The sequence below is a fragment of the Thermobia domestica genome, chromosome 7 (assembly GCF_964235325.1).
Source record: "Thermobia domestica chromosome 7, izTheDome1.hap1.1, whole genome shotgun sequence".
NCBI lineage: Eukaryota > Metazoa > Arthropoda > Insecta > Zygentoma > Lepismatidae > Thermobia > Thermobia domestica.
This window is the reverse complement of record NC_137460.1, coordinates 283,605,949-283,627,526: the sequence shown is the minus strand read 5'-3', so window position 1 is coordinate 283,627,526 and position 21,578 is coordinate 283,605,949. Positions and strand designations below refer to the sequence as shown.

Genomic DNA, 21,578 nt, shown 5'->3' with positions numbered 1-21,578 from the left:
CATACGCCGTATGATTTAACTAAAAGTCACTGCCGACATAACAAAGTAGCAAAGGTCGGTGAAGGATGTAACAAAGTTTCTCCCGACCGAAAAACGGGTTAGAATAACAGTGTCTATTGTTGTAAAAAACAGTTTTTTTCTGTGAAGTTTTTTTTCAATAAAAAAACGACGTTGTTTTTCATGTTTTTTTTTCAAATGTCTGTTTTTGTTCTGGCAACAACTACTTATTGATTTATGTTGCAGATTATTGAAATAATCAACAGAACCTGAGTCAAAGCCCTCGTAACTTACAAATCGTTTGTTTCTTTGTACTTATGCGAGCAAAATTGTGTGATTATTTCTTTCGGACCCAGGTCATTTTTGGCGTTTTCCTACATTTTCAGTTAGTGGCTTATTGCTCAAAAATCATTCATTCGATTGGCATGGTTAAGGCCTTATTTTTTAGAAAATGAATGTGCCATTTTTTTTGTGTAAGTTGCATTGCAGTGTTGCCAACAGGTGGGAAATTATTGAGGGAAACCTATTGGTGAAAATTTTAAAAAATCCCTAATCGAATTTCAAAATTTTTTGTATCTAGCACCACTGCTGCTATATGGGTTCAGGTCACCTAAAAAAGTCTTTGGTGTGTTGACAAGGTACAGTGAAATCCTTAAGTCGCTGGCTTCCATTCAAAGAGAGAAAGAAAAATTCTCTGTCATCATAAGATGAAATTTTGACACTTTTTACGCCTCAGAAGCAAAAATCAAGAGATATGCCGGGGCTACAGCTTCTTTTATTATCCTATTGAAACTTTTTATGGTGCGTTGTGTAGGGAAAACAAGAAGCTTTCAGGTAATTGTTCGTTTGTTTCAATGTAGCCAGCAAGAGGGTAATAATAGAGGGAGAACGGGAAATTTTCCGAATTTTTCTCCTAAAGTCGGGAATTAATTGTTTTGGCTGAAAACACTCCCATCAGACAGACAAAAACTATCTAAAAATAAACCTTACTACTCCAAGAATATATCCTACAAGTATCTCTGCGATGTCTAACAAAGTAAGCATGAAATTAAATATATATATATCAATCTACGTCAGAAATTCACCATTTTCTTACCATTTCCAGAACATGGTTTATTATAAACCTCAACTGTACTTCCCCTAATTATTCTAGTGAAACTTTTTACGAATCGCTGTGTAGGCTAAAAACGAGGCTTTTAGACACTGGTAGTTTGTTTGAGTGTAGCCAACAAGAGGGAAATAATAGAAACAAAAAGGGATTTTTTTCCAAAATTTGCCCCTAAAATCTGGAATTAAAATTTTCTGTAGCTGGCAACAATGTTATAAGATACACACACACACAAACTATCTTAAAATAAGATTTGGTATTCCTCGAATATATCCTACAATTATTGTGACGATATCTAATAAAGTAAGCATGTCAATAAAAAATCTCATTCTACCTTTAAAAAATCACAGTTATCTTTCAAATTAGAGAACAAGGTCTATTGTACTTCCCCTAATTATCCTATTGAAAGTTTCTATAGTGCGTTGTGTAGGGCAAAGACGAGACTTCCAGATACTGGTACGTTTGTTCCGATGTAGCCAACAGGAGGGAAATAATAGACAAAACAGATAATTTTCACAAAATTTCCCCCTAAAATCTGGAATTAAAATTTTCTGTAGCTGGTAACACTGCTACCAGATAGACGCAAACTATCTTAAATTAAACATTGGTACACCACTAATATAACCTACAAGTATTATGGCGATATTTAAGGAACAAACCTTCTAATTATCAAAAATATATTACGGTAAACATAAAAGTAAGGAAAAACTAGAAAAGTCAAGGGTTAGAAGCTAAATACAGATTTTTCGTGCGCCCCCTAATTACCACATTGTAACGATCTGTACTTGCGTTTGTTAAGTTAGGATAAGTGTTCGATTGGCGTAAGTTGGCTTGCACTCGGACGTATAGGTACGGATCTATAAACAAAAATTTCGAATTTTTTGCCCAAATTCAGTACATTAAACATTCCCTAATTGGCAACACTGCGCAGAGGCCCATCCAATTGATGTCAACAGTTAGGCATCCATCCGACGTGTCTACCTGGCAAGTCTTAAAGGTCTTTCTAAAACGAAGGAAGCTACAAGGGAAAAAGGAGCAAAGGAAATTCGAAAATTCGCGAATTTTTGACTGGGCTGAAATTTGAAAAGAAAATTCGACCCCGAGAAGAAAAATAAACTAATATGATAAACTATGGTCCAACCATATTCGGCAAAAATAATATCTCGATATCTTAATTATTGTCCACACAGAAGCGGATTAAAAAAGTGACACACCCGTATGTGTCACTTTGACCACCTGGTTCCAAAAGGGTTATTGTACATTTGATTACATTTTTCTTTACTAATAACTCGTTGTAGTAGTTATAGTCTCGACTAATAATAATATCGTTGTGGTAAACAAGCACTTTATAGGAAAATTTTCTCTTCTTTTTACATATTAGTTCCAATATTGTTGTTGAGAAATGCAGGGTGTTTCAAAATTAATATCGAGGTTTTTAGTCCTCGTAGTACTTATTACATTTTACATACAATTATAAGCAATGCATCAAGTAAAAGAGCACCTCAAACAGCATTTGCTACAAGTGTTCGATGTGAGATTCATTCGTCACACGGCATACATCTAGTCCACCGTTTCCCAACCGGTGTGCCGCGAATGGGTCGCTGGTGTGCCGCGAGGAAATCGAAACAAAATTATTAATTTTATAGCAATCACATTGCAGGACAGAGAAAAAGGTATATTTGTATTTTACATTACTACTATGAATCTAAAATTTAAAGTTTCATACTGTTACTTTTCTGTAGAACATTTTTAATTTTCTGTAGAACACTGTTCTGTACATTTCTAATTTTGAAAAAAAGTATTTGTTATCATGTTATGACCATTATTGCTTCTTTATTGTTGCAGACTATTTCGTAACTTGAAATTTTAAAATATTATTCAATCCTTCCGGCATAGTAAACATACATACGAATTACCTACATTTGTGTTTTAAAAGTAAAAGAGATTTGCTTCTTCGTTCGTTATTTAGTAATCCTCCTTATTAATGAAAGGTTGGATACAGTTTTCGAAAAAGAAAGTGTATTTTTAACAACTTGAGTCCTAAATCTGATTGCAATGGTTTTCTATTTTTAAATTAAAATGAAAAATAAACATGATGTTTTACTACGGGGAAACACCAGTGATCGAGCTTTCTTCTCCGTGAGAAGGATGTCAGTAATCAGAAAAAATACTACAGTATTTTATATTTTCAAATAATAATAATAACAATAATAATATGTGTGCCGAGAGAACTCAAGCTACCCTGAAGTGTGCCGCAAGTGAAAAAGGTTGGGAAACGCTGATCTAGTCGATAGGCGAGAAAGGCCCATAAACTTTCTGCCATATGGCACAAAACACATTCAATTTAGGGGAGTCCCGTTTCAACTGTACCATCTCCTGAGGATTTGCTGACGGCCAGATGCAATCATTATGAGTGTTCACATTAGCTCTTTGGTGAAATGTCGATTTATCACTGAAGACGACACGATCCAGAAAATCTTCATTGTTATGCAGCAATATTTCACTTGCGAAATTGGGACGTAAACCATAGTCTGTAGGCTTTAGACCTGTAGCAACTGCGAACGATAAGGACTAGCGATGCGCACGAGACGAGTCGAAACAGGATTTTCCTGACAAAATTCAAGTCGAGACACCGCTCTTCCAATAGAGAAATATACATTTTTCGAGTCGATACATCACTTTTACAGCGCATTTTCGAGGCGAGACGGCCACAAATCTTGTCTCGTGCGCAGTGGTGTAATGCTAGAATTTTGGGTAGGAATACGCTCGATCGTTTTCAAAAGTATAGCGTATACGCAAGACTACTTGGTGTATACACACCTCAATATATGCTCCTTCTTTCGTAAATTTAAGGTGAGCATACGCTGGGCTATAAAAAGTTTAGGTGCGTATACTCCGTATACTCTTGTATACACCCCATTACGTCCCTGCTCGTGCGCGTCCCTAATAAGGACGTAGTTGCAAGCGTCTCCTTACTATTCTTCACACAGACGGTTGCACTGTACAGATTCAGTCTTTATTAAAACACAAAAGGTTTCTGCTCTCTAGTCTCCATTTTTGCTGCTTGCTCTTCTAACGGCAGACAGAAGAAACAATGCATGTACATGCGTGCGTACAAAACTGTTTGAGTTGCTGTTTCATTTAACATAATATTTATAATTGTAAATTAATTGTGAAAAATACTACAAGGTTTCAAAACCCTAATATTAATTTTGAAACACTCTGCATTACGTGAAATTGTGTCATCCTATATTCATGTTTTGTATATACATATCATCAGGGCCAGCCCTAGACAATTTGTCGCCCCGTGCAATGGCATAATTTGGCGTCTCTCCCTTTCTCCAGAAAGAACAAATCTTAAAAGTTATGATTTTGAGTATGCTACTCTAGCATGAACAACAAAGGGTAGGGTAAGTGCAGTTGCACTCAGAAAGGTTTAGATACTTGCTAAAAATGCAATCCCGTTGTGTCTGTTTTTTTTCTTTAAATATTAATGTATTATGTTAGTGAAAGATAAAGCAAACACACCTGCAGAGGAAAGATGGTAATCCTTTTTATAGAATTCAATATCGAACTTCAATCTCAATGTATCTGTTTGCAATTCCAGTGCAACTAGCTCTTTTATCTTTATTTCTTGATTTTTCTTCTGCATCTGTTAACATTTCTTTAAAAATTTGTTTCTATTTTCAATTATAAGGAACTTGTTTCTGACAAAAACAAGACTAGTTGTCATATCAAAATTGTGATAACTTACTAAATGCAATAGATATTCACTGCTATTCGAGAATTGAATTTTTGCATTTGTCAACAATCAAGCAATTTGTGCTCGGATTTATTCGACCATTTGCTTTAGGATTGTCCATGTGATCTTAAACTAATGCAACCTAAACGTAATTTATGAATGTAGTATTCAAATATGTCAGCTTAGTAAATGTAACTACCATCATCATGAAGTCTGTTTCCGACAAGAAATATTTAATTTAAATAATATACTTAAGACAGATTTTGCCAAACCCTCCAAATTTACCGCTCCGTGCAAATGCACGTGTTGCATATATGGTAGAGCCGATTTTGCTTATCATATATAGCTACTTGACAAATTATTTATATATGATATTTAGAAAAATACTATTAGGCAAATTAGTATTAGTTTTTACCTTTAGACAAGTTATTTTAATTTTATACTGTTCGTGATATTATTTTCATACTTATTAAAGACCTGCTTTCACGAAAAAACAAAATTTCATTTCTACTTTTATTTCTTAGTTGATATTCATGAAAACTGTTGAAGCCCGAATTGTTAATAGGTATGGTATTCATGTAAATTGTAAAATATTTGTAGCATATCAGTATCTAGCGTTTAATTTATGTTGCATTTTACGGCGATTACACCTACATAAAAATATTTCACACTTAAATAGACGTAAGATGCATTACAAATGACTGTATGAAAAAAAAAACGAGAGGCATTTTTTTTCTAAAAAAACGTACATTTCTGAAAAAATACGAACGTTTTTTTTTCTATTTCCAACACTTACAGTGTCAATGTTCCGGCGTAAGTTCTAAGTTAGACTGTGGACGGTAGGTCCATGTCTTGAAGTATGATGGTATTTCCCCGAAGGGGGCAACGAGCACGTAGCTCGAGCCTCTTCGAGAAACTATGTTAGAACTCCCCCGAAGAGGACAACGAGCACGGAGCTCGTGCCTCTTCGAAAAGCTATATCGGAATCCCCCAAAGGGGGCTACGAGCGCGTTGCTCGTGCCTCCTCGAAAAACTATGTTGGAATCCCCCCCAAAAGAGAGATGTACTCACTTTTTGTTTGCCTTTCTCATTTTCACACGGCACCAGGGTGGGATGTGTGAATACAGGGGTAAGCCAGGGTGTTACCTGATTGGATTTTTAATTATTTACGAAATGAATTTGAGTTTCTGCGGCTGCGCAAGCAGGCGGAGGGCGTATCCTAAAAGTTTCCTTTACATGGGAAAATTTCTTTATACAAAACCCTGATAACCTTAGGAGGTTGACATTTGACCTCATGTGTACAAAGAGTCACGTCTGGTTACAGAAAGTACAATTTACTAAGACAGGTTAATTATACCATGACTCGAGAGAGACATTATATTTCCAAAAAAATTTAAAGAGTTTAAAAGTTCAAACTTTACAAGTGTGCTGTAAAAATAATAACTTAAGCACTATGACAATTTGTATTACGAAAACGTCCAAAAACAGAGTGAGTGATCAAATTTAAAATTGAGCACTTGTGGTTGTGTTGCGAGGAAATGGGACTTTGTGTCAGAGTTATCGAATATATTGCTGGCTAGTAAAATAACCTTTTTAACCTTTGAGTTAACTAAATTAAATTCAGATTATTCCTGTCATTTCTATTTATTTAAGGTAGTGAGAACCAAAAGTAAGAATATGTTACTTTTCCCCTAAAAGAAAAATATTATCTTCTCAGACGAGAAAGGTTATAGTTTAACTGCCTCTAGAAGCAGACAGTCAGCTTGGTGAAAGAGGATGGGGTAGATACAATATTTCATCCAAAAAAATAAAGACAGCTGAAAGGAAGTGAATCAGCGCGAAGGGAATGCCCAACACCTTTGTTCTATTGCTTTTTCCGGTTTTAAGATTTTAAGAAAATAAGATTGTATACGCAATTAGCAAAGATAAATGTCGTTAATTGTTTATTTAATTGTGGAGTGTGGCAAAAATTTTGGCGCCAATTGACATGGCGCTTCCGGCACTACAGAGTGATTTCGCAAATTTACTGTATTCACACTAGTTCTTTAAGAATGATTAGAAAGTTGATTTCATAAACCCACGAATCCTGTCCTACCTCGTGCAGGAGGTGTACCCACCAATAATCCATGCGGGAATGACGTTTCTTAGCTTTGTTATGTAATGTTCGGGCACCGTAAATAAAACTTCGAAAATAATATTTGCAAGCTCTCGCATGAATATGTCGGAACTAGGTCGTGTTTTTGAAATACCCGCGCTCAAGTATCAGCTGGTACAAGCTATATACTCTCAAAACATGATTTTGTTAATAATAATTTGTTTTCTACATTTCTTGTAGATATCTTAAATTTTACTGGCCAGTGGTTAGTGGAGGCTAGTGTTGATCAAATATCTTTACACTACTATTTCTTTCTTTTGACCTCGTGGGTTCCTGTCGCCATGAAATCGTGTTTTTTGTTGTTGTTAGAATCTTGTAAATATAATCGTAACCTTCACATTGATTTTCGCTTTTTACCCAAAAGTTTACACATCCTCTCTCTCTCTCTGTCACTTGTTTATTGCGTTTATCTCATCTTTGCTACGGCAAATCACAATTTCTTCCGTACATACGTTTTGTCGTAAAGCGAAGTTGGGGAGAACGGTAGACAAAACATACATACCTTAAAAATGGAAAAGTGAAGAAATGATCAAATTAAGATCAAATATTAACAACACTAAAATTATCTTGCGGTGCAAATCAGAAAACCTGGTTAAACTGTACAGACAATGTCATAATACTGAATGTATTTCATAAAAATTTAAAGAACATCAAAAGGTTACAAATGAAAAAGTAAATTTTACTGTATATATCTTTGGCCGTTTTAACCCCTTTTATTTCCCCATTTATCTTTTTTTTTCTTTTAATACTGTATGTGTGGCACAGTTGATAAATTAAGATTTCACTTACTCACAATAATCTTCGGCCGGTCAACTCTTTCAGGGACGTTGCAGTTGTAAAGATTTCAGGCGTTCCACGTCGGATAATCCCGAGGGTCCGCTGGAGCCCTCTGCTGATAGTAATAAGCGATCGTCCAAGCCGGCACAATTATTTCTTCCTCTTCAATGATTTGGAGCCACAGTTCGTCACACAAAACTGAGATTACAAACGAATGTTAGGGTGCTAACACATATGTACTAGTCACTTCATTGCTGATTTCTGGACAATATTAGAAAAAATATTTTACACGGAGGCGTATTGAAATATAGTACAATCACACAATCACTAAGAATAAACTAAAAATATTGGTTCTCACGTATGCAAACTGCGATTTAGCTTGCGAAGGTCAATCTGTACAATTGGAGCACTCATAATACTATAACGTGTGTTCACTTTATAACAATGCACCCCACTCGGCTAACTGCAGACATGTAAAATTTAATTTCAATCAATTCAGCTGTTTTTGTAACTAACACCAGATTAGGTTGATGTCAAATTTTTTGTACTGAGGTATAGTATGCAGATTTTTCGTCTTTTCTCTCGTGAATGTTTATTTCCGAAAACTCTGCTGCACGCAATACTTTTTTAAAAATAAAAAGCTATTGTGCCAGCTGTCCTTTCTCTAACAAGAGAGACCACTCAGATTATAATATTTGACGTATAATTTTAATCCTCTTCCCGTCTTTATGATACCCATTTGAATGAACGTAACGTAATAAAATGCCACTTAAATGAACACGCTCTACGTCAGAACCATCGTATCTAGCCAGTAGAATTTTATATTTATCAGACTTTCATACTAGAAGCACAAGATAATTTCTTGCTCTCCATACCCAGTCACAATTCTGATTGATACTCAAAATCCTTCACAGGGGGGCGCGGTGGCTCAGTGGTAGAGCGTTCACCTCTTGTGCTTGGGGTCCCGGGTTCGATCCCAGCCCCCACCAAGTGAACTTTGTGGTGGACAAACACCGTGCTCGTGGGTTTTCTCGGGGTTCTCCCGTTTCCTCCCACTTTCTTCATTCCACCATTTCACTCATCTCTCATCATCACCGTCTCCTTTAGTCTAACCGGCATAACCGTGGGACGTAAAACTTAAAGATTTCATTTTCATTTTCAAAATCCTTCACAGTAAGTACTACACGCCTCTGGAACAGTCTACCTCAATTAATACACAACGTTTTCACAGTTGCCAAACTTAAAAAAATCTGTCATTTCCCTTCTCTTAAGTAAAGATAAAGATACTGGTAGCTCATGAGTCATTTTCGTTAAATATGAACACATAACCAATTGGTAACCTATGTTAATTTGTACAGCTTATATGCATAGTTCTGGTACCGCTACATGCAATATGCAATTTCAGTTTCTCCATGTTATTTTGTTCCCTATATTGTATATTATTTTCAATTTTTGTTTTTGAAGTGTTTAACTATTTTTTTTATTTAAGTAGTATATTCCTTTTTTATGTGGTTCAATACTTTTCTTTTGTAATTGTTAATATTTTCTACATATTGGTGCTTTTTTTTTAAAAAAAAAAGAATGTTTGCACGTGGTTAAGTGCTCGGAGAAGGCTGCAGAGCCTTAACTTCCCCAAGTAAAAGAAGTCATAAACATATAAATAAATAAATATTAAATTATATATTTCAAACAGTTCAGCTCCCTGCATTTTATAATGTGATGCATAACATATTTCTTCAGTTTTTCGGTATTCAGTGTGTAGCATTTATCTTCGCACGCCCTTTTCACTTTTAACGTAAAAAAAGCAATAATGACTCGAGTGTGTGACGATGCTAATACAACTCGAGAGGTATTGTTTACAAAAATCCTGTAATAGCAGGATTCCAAACCTGGTATATATATATTTCGATTTCTGCGAATAGCATTACAACAGGTTATGATAAATTCTACGTTCAGAGCACAAACATAAAAGCACTAGTAAAAATCTAAGAGTAACGAAGGTGGTAATGGTTGTCCATATTAACTTAACGTGAAATTCTGGAATCATTATATCATGCATTTCAAATAAGTACATAAAGATTACAAGAAATTGAAACCTCTATGCTTCTCAAAAGTATATATTTTATTAGAATGTATCAGATGTAACTACGTAGCTACATATCAATATACGCAAATTTTACTATCTCAAGGTATCAGACTATAGAAAAACGCAACAATATATTGGTATACTTAATGAAACCGCGTATCTTGTGTAAAATTTGAGAAGTTGTTATATCGTCCCTTTGTTTCTTTGTAATCATAGTGACAGATTCTTTTAGCTGCAATTGCAAAAATCTCTTCTGATTTTTAAATTTTCTGACACAAAAAGTAATGATATATAAAAAATGTTAGTGACAACGGGCCTCTACTTTCACTTATAATAATGAAGTGTTTATTCCACATAGCACAATATAAGTATTTTTGTATGTACCTTAGTTAACTCTGATAACGTATGTATCGTGACGGACATAAGTCTTTGACCAGGTAATGGCGAATGCTTTGAAACAAATGCAGAGTATGAGAATTAAATCTGTTCTATATGTAATTTCGTGTGCAGAAAATACATACTTCTGGTTCATGATCGCAGTGGGTCATGGTGGTGGTGGATCGCAGTAGGTCGCGTGCTGTTGACCGACGATCGACTGACCCACCGACTCAATGACTAACTCCAATTGTGGCACTTTTCAGAATATCCGTACAGATTTTGGAAAAATTCCAAACGATATGTAATGGTTACATTGTAGGCTAAGGTATTGCTAGTCTGTTGTTTCATTTTTGAATGCAAGTACGATGCGCCATGACTTTTTCTACATACTGTTTTTGTGAAAAAACGTTAAAGAGCAATAGAAAATACAACTGCTTTTGATTCGGATTGGTTTGGGTTAACAGCATGAAAATGAAATCGCTTAATGTCCAACGATTATATCTGTTAGGTTAAGGAAGACTATGACTGAAGGAAGTGAATTATGATGTACGAATTGGTGGAATGAGGAATTGGGAGTGTCCCGAGAAATTCCGCGAGCACTATGTTGCCCGTCTCAACCTTACTTGCCCTGGGAACGAATCAGGCACCCCACCAATCAGATTGTCTAGTAGGAGGGGTCACACTTTCGATTCCCCATGGGAAAGCCTTTGAAATATAAAAAGCCGTCGATGTATCTGTGTTGGTGTCCCTGTCGTTCAAGGTTATTGAAATTACCTGTAAAACTAGAATAACCGAATATAATAGAGATAAGTTACAGAGATATTTTCCGTCTTTTTAAAATTTAATCTTGAATTCTCTGGACTGCACTATTTTATCATGACCAAAATCAGTGATTCATGGTTAATAAAACATTGAAATCGTAAGCGTTTGGAATTTCGTATATAGACGAGTGATTCTTGACTCTTACTTAAAAGAGCGGGTATTGGCTTAAGCATTCGCTTCGTGTGTTAGGGGCCCGCGGTTCGATCCTCCGAGGATATTCAGAAAAAAAATTATAATTTAGAATTTTCATATTACTGATGTATAATAAAATGAAGAAATACCAATTTCTCTCGTTCTTACAAGTTAGAGTTGAAACGACTTCCTACAAAAAGTAATTACATGATTTCATAGTCTACAATCTCGATTTCTCCTGTCTGAAAACTTCGCTTGTTTCGCAATCAATTCATTAATACAAACGGGTCCTTCTTCAGGCCTAGTATGAGTCATAAATTTGCCTGAAACGTTATTGTGTAATTGTTACTAAGTGTTCTTCCAGTGTTACTAGAAATAATAATAGCGCTTTAGTTCGGCATATTCAACAAATTCCATATATTCGTTGAAGAAAAATTGATTAATAATAACTATTCTTTTTTGTATATTTTGAGAATATATCAATTTAACGCATACATAGTCCAATGTCTTTTATCCAAAGAAGGGGTGTTACTTCGAAAGGGTATTGTGATGAAGACAAATCCTACTTAGCTTCTTTTAAGGCATCCGAATTTTCCATTTTCACATTAGGGGCGCGGTAGTTCAGTGGTAGAGCGTTCACCTCCGGGGCTTAGGGTCCCTGGTTCGATCCCAGCTCGCGCCCTGTGGTCTTTGTGATATACAAACACCGTGTTCGTCGGTTTTCTCGGGTTCTCCCGTTTCCTCCCACTTTCTTCATTCCACTCTTTCACTCATCTCTCATCATCACCATCTCCTTTAGCCTAACCGGCATAATCGTGGGATGTAAATCTTAAAGATTTCATTTCATTTCATTTTTCGGTTTTCACATTATCCAGTAGCTGACACATTTTTCTTATCTTTCCTTTGCAAAGTATCTCTCATAACTCAATTCGTCCTTATATAGGGTCCAAAGAATTTATTTTCAATTTCGTAACTTCAGTATGTTAATTTGCATTGCAGTAGGACGTAATATGGACGTCTCAATTATTCAGTAATAATAATAATAATAATAATATAGATAAATTCCGTATGAGGACACATTGTATTAAAGCCTGTAAAATCACCCGTAGCGTAAGCCAGAAGTTACAAAATAGTCGGGATTGGAGAAAATTGTCAGGACCAACAGGACATACCCTCTCCATATGTTGCTACAACGAGCTAAATGTTATAACGGAAAGTTTCCCTACAACTAGCTAAATGTTATAACGGTATATTTCGAAAGAAAGTAGGGAAGAATACTTTCGCGTAGAAAGTAGGGTTTCTGAACTCTCAAGAGCCGTAAGAAAATTTGTTTTCAAGAAATGGTTATGCCGGCTAAGCTACAGAAGATGTCGATGATGAGAATGAAAGAAATATTGGAATAAATGAAGTGAGAGGAGGCAGAACACGGAGAAAACCTGTCAACACGTTTGTTCAACACAATGCCCACTAGGCAGTAGCTGGGTGGAACAGGTTGTACCATTAAATTTACAACACTTCAGTAATAATAATAATAATAATCCTATTAAACGTTTTAAAGTTGCCGTAAAATTTGGCGAAACCTATTTAAACGTTGGGGTATCGGGGAAGGGGTTCCGTACCTTCATGAGGCACCTCTACAGCTACTCAAATTTAAACGAAAGCTTTCCGCTAATATTTCGTGTAGAAAATATTCTACGGTACGTTTTCACGAAAATAACTAATAAAAAGAACTGTATACAATTGAGCACTAAAGCTTGTAATAAACTAACTTGTGGTGTTTGCAGATATAATTATAAAAGCTTTGCTACAAAAATATATACACAGACCATAATTCAGTGAGCTCTGAAATACAAAGTAACAAAATAATGTATAAGATTCAGTCTACAGAGCAATTGTTGCTTAAAGAGTGGCATACACTATTTCGAGAATCGAGATAAGACGAGAAATGTTTACGACACTTTTCGTCTCGTCTCGATTCTCATTTCCAAAGCATGACGATAGTGTGAGTTAACCTTGTCCAGTCTAGCATTAAAATGTTATGTCTCATCCCGATTTTGTTTGGTTTGTTTTAGAATCGAGATGATGAAATCGTCTTTTCATAGGCAACATTAAACAAAACCGAAGTATTTTTTCCCCTAATATCACGTTTCTGCTTGTAATGGTATGACCTAAGCGATAATAAGTTTTTAATTTTTACGCTTCGAGATAATTGTTAGTAGTATTAGTCCCGAAAATTGGATAGTTCGAGTGTTGAAAAAACGAGTATTCAAATATTTGAATGTAATAAACCGTGTGTTATCGCCGATCAATCGCCATCAAGATTCCTAAAGTAAAACAAAAAAAAATGCTCGACGTGCACTCGATCGAAGAACTTCCAAATTACTGGTCAAGCGCCAAGGCCACTGAACCACGATCACTATGCTGTAAATGATTCGGCTTTAGTCTGGTTACGTTAACTTTCTCTGCCTCACCTTGGAAAGTTGTATGTTATTTTTTTTCTTCGTTTCAAAAAGCCTTTCTTGTTCCTCTTATGATGATGTAAGTGAATGATATTCGGTACACTTTATATTAATAAGTTGAGTAGTTGTTCTTAAACTTTTGGTTCGCAAGTTTGTTCTTTCTCCACCGGAAACTACAGATAAGACATTTAATTCTCATACTGTGCATTTGTTTCAAAGCAGCCGCCATTACCTGGTCAAAGACTTATGACCACCACGATATAAATAATGGTTCAATTTGATATAGTGAAACAAATTACAGCCTCTTATTTTGAGAATAGAGAAATATGGAGACATCTGTGTGGTACTCCACTTCATATTTCTACAATATTTCATGTAATAAAACATATTAAGCTTAATTTTATCATGAAATATATCACGTATGATTACATTTTTTTGTTGCTACTTAATCATCATCTTCATTCACATTTCCTTATTTGTTGAATTTCTTACAGGCGCGATAACGTATTAGCTTTCCACGGTGAAGATGATGCGTTTATTACATTAAAGAATGCCATTTCTCATTCTTATGAGGAATCTAAAAATTTTAGGCAAAATTACACTTTGTCTAGCGGTAAGTTAGTTCATACAGGTGAGAAATCCCACATCTGCGGAGTATGTGGAATGGAATTTAGAGGATATTCATGTTTGGCAAGACATATGTCAGTCCATTCAGGAGAAAAATGTTACACATGCCAAGAGTGTTGTAAGGCATTTAAATGTCGTACAAGTTTGGCTGCGCACATCTTAATTCACACAAAAGGAAAACAACACACATGCCAAGAGTGTGGTAGGGGATTTAATCGACCTTCACGTTTGGCTACACACATTTTAATCCACACAGGAGAAAAGGCTCACACATGCCAAGAGTGTGGTAAGGCATTTAATCGACGTTCAACTCTGACTACACACATGTTATTCCACACAGGAGAAAAACCTCACACGTGCGAAGAGTGCGGTAAGGGATTTAGTGTACGTTCACATTTGGTTAGACACATGTCAGTCCACACAGGAGAAAAACACTACACATGCCAAGAGTGTGGTAAGGCATTTAAATATCGTTCAAGTTTGGTTACACACATGTTAATCCACTCAGGAGAAAGAGCTCACATATGCCAAGAGTGTAGTAAGGCATTTCATCTACGTTCAACTTTAGCTATACACATGTTAATTCACACAGGAGAAAAAGCTCACATGTGCCAAGACTGTGGTAAGGTATTTAGTCAACGTTCAACTTTAGCTACACACAAGCTAATTCACACAGGAGTTAAAGATCACACATGCCAAGAGTGTGGTAAAGCATTTTATGGACGTCAAAGTTTGGTTAAACACATGTTAATCCACACAGGAGAAAAGCCTTACACGTGCCAGGAGTGTGGTAAGGCATTTAGTCAGCGTTCAAGTTTGCCTAGACACATGATGATCCACACAGGAGAAAAATCTCACATGTGCCAAGAGTGTGGTAAGGCATTTAATCGAAGTTCAAGTTTGACAAAACACATGTTAATCCACACAAAAGCAAAGCATCACACATGACAAGATTGTGGTTAGGCATTTAATCATCGTTCAAATTTGGCTACACACATGTTAGTTCATACAGGTGAAAAACACCACACATGTCAAGAGTGTGGTAGGGCATTTAATCGACGTTCAAATTTGGCTACACACATGTTAGTTCATACAGGAGAAAACACTATACATGCCAAGAGTGTGGTAAGGTATTTAACCGACGTTCAAGTTTGGGTAGACACATGTTAATCCACACAGGGGGAAAATCCTGGAATGGAATTTATTCAGCGTTCATATGCGCTGAGCCACACAGGACCAAAACCTCACACGTGATAGATGTGAAAAAGGATATTGTCTACGCTCAAACCTAGCATGGCATTTACTCATGGTTCACATATAGCAAATCGCATGTCAAAGCACACAGTTCAATAACCAAACACCAAGCGAAGGGTGTTCCATAAGATATAGTTTGAAATAAGTTTTGGCAAGACACGTAACTAGACAAAGCATATAGAAAATAATTTGACGCAGTCACAATTTGTTAAGTCAGTGTTTGGAAGAAATGTTAAGTGCACGATAAATATCCTGCTAAAAAGGCTTAATTGGGAATTAAATGTTTAAGGTAGCAGACCACATTAAACCCTTGAAATGTCCTACCTGCCCTTTGTAATGGAATGTGAGTTTTGGAAGACAAGTCGTCAAGTCCGTATTTTGGGGGCATATGTTACGGCAAATTGGTTCCGCATCTACTCTACGAATGGCGCTCCTGCTTTGCCGCCACACGGATTGCTGCATAGAGAAAAGATGACTGGCGCCCAGGAAGATTCGAGTGACGATTTCACAAGTTACACCAATAATGAGGGTGCACCCTCCTCGTCAGCTACAAGTGAAGATCCAACGTAAAAACATGTTCCATGTCTTCCAAAACTAAGACTTTCTGGATCATCTGCGTTTTGGCTGCATCTTGCTGGCCGATACATGGTTGCACAGTTTCGTTTTCACCGCATATATTTATATTTTCTGTTTCCAGGAAATTCTTTTATTCTCATTGACAGAAACTTTGGACAAATTAAAGAAAAGAAGCGATGAAAAAATCAAGTCCGTCCCTTCCAAATCGGTTAAACTAATCAGACAAACCTTAGGTTAAAATCGTATTAAGGTTGTATGTTTTCAAAAGTAACTCACTAATAATAGGGAACATAATTGCACTTCACTTGCTGACGTCTTTGATTTCAAAGCGACATTAACGGAACTCTTATCAGAAGTGTTAATGACTTTACCGGAATTCGTCCTCTATGTTCGGAAAGAGGGTGTGTACCAAAAGTTCGTCACACAGTATATTCTATTCTTTCTCGCTCACAATCGTTTCTGAAGCTCGGGATGATGATGTAAAGTGAATGTGCATGTGGGTTGTTAAAAATAAAGTTCGTGCTTATGTTTCGTATTTATCACTTATTCTTTATTGTGTACTCAGAAGTTGTTGAGTATACTCACCAACTTTTCACTCGTTTTATAAGAAAAGTTGTTAAATCAGGTTTTAAGATTTATTCAAAAACGTTGTTTTCGTTATAAGTATCTGGTACTGTAAGACAATGTCACACCTGGCGAAACGCACCAGCATATAAAATTTTAGATCACTGTATTAATATGTCGGTATTTCAACACATTTCTATAAAACTTAAAGCGCGATCCTGTAAAATCTGGGAATAATGAGTTAGCAACTTCTGATTCTAGTACGACATTTCATTCGCGTTCAAGCTTGGCAAGACAAATTTTAATATACGCAAGGGGAAAACTTCACACATACGACGAGTGTGGAAATGTATTTGGTCTATGTTCAAGTTTGGCAGGACATTTTAATACACAGATGAAACTCTAACATACAGGTGAAAAGGATATATATATACAGCTCACGTTTTACAATGTACATGTTAAAACACACAGGAGAAAACATATTATTTAATATTAAGAAACAAACTAAAGCGTTCCAAGTGCGCAGAAACAACTTTATTAAAGTTTATATTTCTCAGCAGATGTGTTAATACAGATGGGAGGAACTATTCGTGTCAAGACTATGAAGAATGGTATATTCGAAGATCAATTTTGGGGAAACATGCTATCTCATACACGTAAAAGATGCCTGTGCATAATTGTGAAAAGCGTTTACATGAAGTCCATATTTTGTTAGTGGAAAGACATTGTAAGATATGTGAAACTAGTTACTGAAAAATCATGTTTGTTCATAAAAAGTTATATTCAAGGTACACACGTGATAAAATATACGAATGCTAAGCATCTTAGTTGTCAAAAGTGCGATTTAATTCGTTCAATATCTCTTATCAATCTCACGTACTGCCAATTCACGTTTCCGCTCGCGACGGCGGCAATTCGGCCGTGATCGATTCACATTTTTCAGCATTGTGCATGGTGCAAACTGTATGTTTGGAGCATTTAGGTTTAGTAAATTACGACAAACCATTGTTGACCAAAAATATACGTTTAAATTAAATTACCATACTGCTAAATATGAGTGAACACACTCAACAAATCACAAAAGAACAGAATCTAACCTAATCAACATCCATGTCATTGAGCTTGTGATAATGCTGATATTTATTGCAGAGAGCACTAATGATTGAGTACTTTTTGCAAATATGTTTTTCCGCAATATGTAGACTCAAGGAGGGTTCAAAGTTAATCAACATCCACGTCACTGCCTTCTTTCTGTCATTGCTGGCATGTATTGCATGTAGCGATAATTGTTGACTGTTTTTTGAACACGTTTTTTCCACAATTATTACATTCCAGGCGAGTTCTGTTGTTTTCCCTTGACCTGCAGATGTAACAAATATCTCGAATTGGTTAGACTTGTTCATCATCGGTAGTTTGTTTTCTGTATTGTCTCAAGCACACCAGCAATTTTTTTTGATAAGTTGATATTTTAGGAGGAGCTTTCAGGTTTTCATTTATTAGTTCTAATGTTAACTCGTACAGATATTTTCTTCTTCTATTATTTTTTATGTTAAGGCAGTTAAAAATGAAACAGCGGCCGAAAAATAATGAAACTTTTATTTACATTTTTTTGTAAATGCGAGAGAAAAAAAATCACGTTTTGGCTCGCTCTGTAGGCCTATTGGCTGCCCACCCTTCATTACCAACTTTGGGATTTTACTGAACAGGAAGTATTGTCTTTTATAATTTTCTCGCAGAGGATTGATATGTTTCAGAGTAGCAAGATATTGCTGTTACCTTATACATGGTATAATGTAAAATGGCCCGGAAATTTTGGGCAACCAGTGTATGTATAGGAATGTTATATTTATTGAACTTTTGCAAAAAAAAAATAATAATTAGTCGTTTACTCAATTTTAGGTAGATCGCAAATTTTGCGTTAAGTTACTTGAAATGATGATTTTAGTGTATTTAGATGAAAATATATGGTTATGTAACTATATTGGACAATATTCATATACTTAGCCCAAAATCTAATGTTATTTTAGAAAATATTGTCATATCCGGTCGTTTTGAATCCTTTCCAGTTTATTTTCATGGATACTTTTGGCTTAGGGGATCCTCAAAAGAAATCAAAATTTTTATTTAAAAAACTCTCCTAAATTTTACATTTGTAAAGCCAGCCATAGTAGCTTCTTGAAGCATCTCTTTGTTTAATCTAAATCATCTATGATTGGATCTTCCGCAATCACAGTTGTGGTTGAGATTTTCGGCTTTCTTTCATCTCGAGACATAAACCTACCATCATATAGTTACCTCAGAATAATCCTCCAATTAGGGATCTTCTTCCCATTGTCTTTGTCTTTTATCGGAAGCAGTGTTAAGAGGTGGACGTAAAGTTATCTTTGTAGCCATAAAACGTGGAAAACAGAAATTTTAAAGTAACTACACAATAGTTGAAGCTAGCCATGTCCGTGGACAGAATATGAATGCAGTGAGTTGGTTGCTATGCTCAATGGACTATAAAGTTGTGACAGTGAGAGCAAACTAATACGTCAGAGCGTGTGTGACTGACGTAAGCCATCTTGGTGAAGCCTCGTTGTCCGGAGTCCAAGCAGCGGCCAGAAAATGCTATTTTTGGGATCACCTGGGACCTACTGAGCCGAGTAGAGGTAAAAAATATTTTCTTCGAGAAGTCTGGCAAGGACTGACAGACCAGGAAGTTAACATCTGTTTCTTGTATATGGAAGATTTCAACAAGTAAGTGTGATAGAAGGTAAATCCAAATTATTATTGTTTTGGCCGAACTAAACCTGGTAAATCTTATCGTTGGAGGGAAGATGATTATTTTGGTGTTGTGATGTTTAACATAATATGCTAACTTTGCGTCGTTTTTCCCTAAGTTACATAGTATATAAAAGCGAGATGTGACAGGAACAGCTCGTTCAATGGGATGGTTTTCTTTCTTTAAGTTTCAGTGTTGACGATTGTCATAAACAGTCCATGAAATGTGTGTACTTTTCGAGTACATATATTCTTCCCAAAATTATATTTTAGATGTGTAAACCTCGAAATTTTCCGTACTGCTAGATACTACAATGCAAATCCATTCTCTGCTTTTCGGCTCACCTTTACTTTAGATTGGGTACGATGAGACAAATGTTTACGAAAAGTTTCGGCTCACATTGATGACAAGGGTGCCACGTACGGCTATTGATAATGGGAGAAGTTCATCAACGGTGAAATATTCGCTTTGTATTTTGAATTCGCATAACTAGTAAACAAAGCTCAGATTTTAAGAACATATATGGATATTTCTTTTTAATTAGAGAGAATTTAAAAAGAATTTAAAACTAAACGATAGGCGTTCTATACGTCCTTAGTAAAGACTGCATGCAATATACTACAATATATGTCTGAGAGAAGTGATTTTTATATGTGTTAGGTTAAGTATACATTTTATTTAAATTTCCTAATGTGTATTTTCTCTGTATCTCAAACATTTTGTTGTGAAAGGTAAATGTGGATAGGCCTAAGCTTATACAAAGAGGTCACCCTACGGGTATAAATCCTCTGTGCTGGCCCCACTTGCACAACATCGACCAGAGAGAAATACGAAAGAAAAAAAAGTCTAGTATATAGCACACAGACACGACTAGTAATACATGTACGTAGTATAGAGTTTATGTGACTAGTCTGTTTCCTTGTAGCAAATGTGATAATATACAAGTTGTTTCACAGTCGACAGAAATTGAATACAGGTAAAAGTTACTCACGAGATGTGAAGAGAGAATGTGATTCTATTCAATTTTGTATGCACACTTACCCATTAAGCTGTGTTAAAGTTTTCATTCACATTTCCAACTACTGCGACTTTTTTTTATTATTTTTTTGTTTGTTTAGTTTCTTGTCATACAGAAAATTAGTGTAAATAAAAGGTACGAGCCGAAACAAAATCTTTTCTTTTCCAGTGCAAAGCTCATTATTCAGAATTATGTAGTAAATTAAATTCAGTGGTATTGTTAGTATGTAGTATACAGAGTTTTGAAAAGCAGTACGTGAACAGTGTGACAAAATCAAAGTTTAGTATTTGAAAACATACAAAATTGATTTCACTTAGTGTGACTGGGGTTCAAATAACAGATCTCACAGAAAATTCACTTCGTTAAGATCAACTAAATTCATTTTAGGCACTCAGTGTACAAAATTCAATTCCGTTGCGCTATTCAGAATTCAGGTTGAGATTTTTTTCTTTCTTTATCTGGGCTAGTAAATACAAACATTCAGATCTCCGAAGTACTCATTGTCAGTTTCACTCTTGGGTCAGTGTCTTGTATCGGTTAGATTGTGATTTGCAACCTATCTCGCGATGGAGGGCAGATGATGAACTGCAGATCTGGATACTGGACTGTGAGTGAGAATGAAGGAGGCTTGGAAATCTTCACATTTAAGTCAATTTGAGTTCGATTTTCCGGAGATGATTGGTTTGGTGGATGAGTCAGTGAGTGTTAACAGCTTACCCGTCTGGGCCTGGTGGGTTCGCGGTCACCAGTAAGTGATACATTCACGCAACCATAGTCTTAAGGAAAGTGAACACCATGCAGGAAAACACATCATCATTTTTATTTATATTTTTATTTTTATGATTTTTTTAATTATAAAATTGCTTTAGGATGATACAGAACTTTCTAATCCACATTTACAAATGGCAGAGAAACGGGCTGTTTTCCAAGAACAGGGAAGACAGGTTTTCCTGAAACATCTATTAAAAATGAGCGAAAGTGGAAAAAGAAATAATAGATGATATCGAACGAAGGGAGGTCTAGCTTATATTCTCCTGGACGGAGAGAAAATAAGAGTATCTCATCCTCATAATAGATAAATGAGATATAGTGGACGAGTAAACGGATTGAACAGGTAAG

The 21,578-nt window shown here is 35.7% G+C and overlaps 1 protein-coding gene across 2 annotated transcripts in view; it reads left to right on the top strand.

The window, feature by feature from the left end:
* LOC145690984 (uncharacterized) overlaps window positions 1-21,578 on the top strand; it is a 63,925-nt gene that overhangs the window by 16,811 nt on the left and 25,536 nt on the right. The window contains exon 2 of one of the 2 annotated variants that reach the window (XM_081766459.1): window positions 14,151-17,324. The exons of the other annotated variant lie outside the window; for it this stretch is intronic. Within the exon in view, the coding sequence (XP_081622585.1) occupies window positions 14,151-15,231 (1,081 nt within the window). The 3' untranslated portion in view covers window positions 15,232-17,324. Of the gene's footprint in view, window positions 1-14,150; window positions 17,325-21,578 lie in introns of those variants that run through there. 2 annotated transcript variants of the gene reach the window in all.